This window comes from Galeopterus variegatus, unplaced genomic scaffold (assembly GCF_000696425.1).
Source record: "Galeopterus variegatus unplaced genomic scaffold, G_variegatus-3.0.2 Scaffold115, whole genome shotgun sequence".
NCBI classification, from domain to species: domain Eukaryota; kingdom Metazoa; phylum Chordata; class Mammalia; order Dermoptera; family Cynocephalidae; genus Galeopterus; species Galeopterus variegatus.
The window spans coordinates 369974-372190 of NW_007726226.1; the positions used below are offsets into that span (position 1 = coordinate 369974).

At 42.9% G+C, this 2217-nt stretch overlaps 1 protein-coding gene across 1 annotated transcript in view; it reads left to right on the forward strand.

Annotated features, from left to right (window-relative positions):
• Positions 1 to 2217, forward strand: part of ATP10B (ATPase, class V, type 10B) — a 111275-nt gene that overhangs the window by 106108 nt on the left and 2950 nt on the right. Inside the window, exon 20 of the mRNA XM_008587192.1 lies at positions 816 to 1003. Coding sequence (XP_008585414.1) covers positions 816 to 1003 — 188 coding nt within the window. The remainder of the gene's footprint in view (positions 1 to 815; positions 1004 to 2217) is intronic.

The window sequence follows — 2217 nt, forward strand, 5'->3', positions numbered from 1 at the left end:
GTAAGGTAAGATTGCTTGTTATCATTAATTGAGTAATCACTAAAAGAATAGAAATGAAGAGTATAACTTCCAAACTGGTAAAGAGGGAAAATGAAATTATACAAAATAGTCAATATGTTTAAAAGAAGACAAGAGACACAAAACAGGCAGGACAAAATAAGATCAGACAGCAGGACACTGCACTGCTTTGAAAGTAAATGAACTACTGCCACAGGAGTCATAAATGGACTCATCACACAAACATAATATTGAAGGAAAAAAGACAAAAAATTACACAAAATATAATTCTGTTTATCCAACATTTATTTATTTATTTATTTTAAAGATGACCAGTAAGGGGATCTCAACCCTTGACTTGGTGGTGTCAGCACCCCGCTCTCCCAAGTGAGCTAACCGGCCATCCCTATATAGGCATCCAAACCTGTGGCCTTGGTGTTATCAGCACCACACTCTCCCGAGTGAGCCACGGGTCGGCCTTGTTTATCCAACATTTAAAAGTGTTGAGAATGTAGGGAAACCTAGATACGTGGTAAAGCTACAAAAGATAGTATGGAAATTATCACCAAAGTCAAGGGTGAGACAGAAGATCCAGGGGTTTCTAGGGTATGTATGTTCAAATTCTAGGTGGCAGCAACATGGGCGTTTGTTTTATAAATGACCCGTTAAACTGCTCACTTTTTGAATTGTTTTAGACATATCTTGCATTTCAGAAAAAAAGAAAAGTTTAAAACAGAGTTAGCCAGGTAGTGTGACTGCACTGCCCCCGAATCTAAGCTAAACCTTCAACAGCATTTACTTCTTCTTTCCCTCCACAGACTGTCATCCACGGGCTGGTCCTCCTAGGCAGCTTCCTACTGTACTTTACAGTATCCCTCCTGTACAACGCCACCTGCATCACCTGCAGCAGTCCCTCCAATCCCTACTGGGTGATGGAAAGGCAGCTCTCAGATCCCACTGTCTACCTCGTCTGCTTCCTCACACCAGTCGTGGCTCTTCTCCCAAGGTTTGAGCACTGGGGCTGTTTTCTTCCTCTAACTACTAATCTCCCCTTTCTAAGCCATTTTCCTAACCCAACAGTCAGGATTTGGCTCCTGATGGGATCCTTGCAGCTATTGTTCCAGAAACAGGGCACTGGGACAGAAAGAACAATGAACCAGAAGGCATCGACTTGGGTCCCAGGTCAGCCACAGAGTAGAAAGTCACGAAATCTGGTGTGGCCTCTATTGTGACATCTGTAAAATAGGAGTAATAATTCCTACTCTGCTGCTTTACAACTTTTGTTGTGTGATAAGGAATCATTTTGAAAGCTCTGTGATCTTTATTATTAGCCCAGGAGCCTCACACTCAAATGCCTGCAGGGACAGGCCAGTGGCTGCAGCAAGCCAGGCAAAGTGCAGACATTGGAAGAAAGAACTTCTCAGCTTCTTCCTACTACTGCCACAAGGAAAGATCAAGTGAAGCATCCTAGAGCTTCAGTTTTTTCCCAGAAATTTAAATTTTGCATGACATAGCCAACTTTTTAACAATTGTTAAATTTGTTTAAAGGGCACAGATACACACATAACATGCGAAACCCATATTAGCCAAATAAATCATCCATGGCCAGGAACTATTTCTGACATTTGCCACCTAAACCTTCTGCATTCACCTTTTCCAGAAACCTAGCAACAGCGACAACAATGCCTTGCCTTTCCACGGAGCTCCCTCTTGACACACGCTCTCCTATCTGGCCTCTCATTTTGCTTTTCCTATCAGCTAAGGATTAGACAGAACTAGGGTTCTAGTTCTACTTGCTCGTGGGACAGTTCAAGTCCCAAGAGAAACCGGTACGTATCCACAGTCCCACCACAAATCATTGTGGGTGTTGGATTCTCCCAACTCAGAGGGCAGTGTTCTATTCTCCAGCCCACTCTCTCTAGTCAGAGCAATTGATGACCTTGACGACGATGTACTAATAAGGGAGACTTAGCCTGTCTCCATCCCCAGGGTCCCATTGCTCTGAACATCAATATTCAGCCACTTTGTCATTCTAAGCTGTAGTCAACAGGCAACTGTAACATTGTATAGAATTTTTTGATCCCAAAATTAGGCAGAGAGCCATCAACAGGCCTTGCTTCTTGCTTAATCTACTTTGGTCTCCATTTTCTCTTTCAAAGCCACCTCAAAACCTTGACCTTGATGCAGGGTTGGAGGATGAAAATACCAAGATGAAGAATA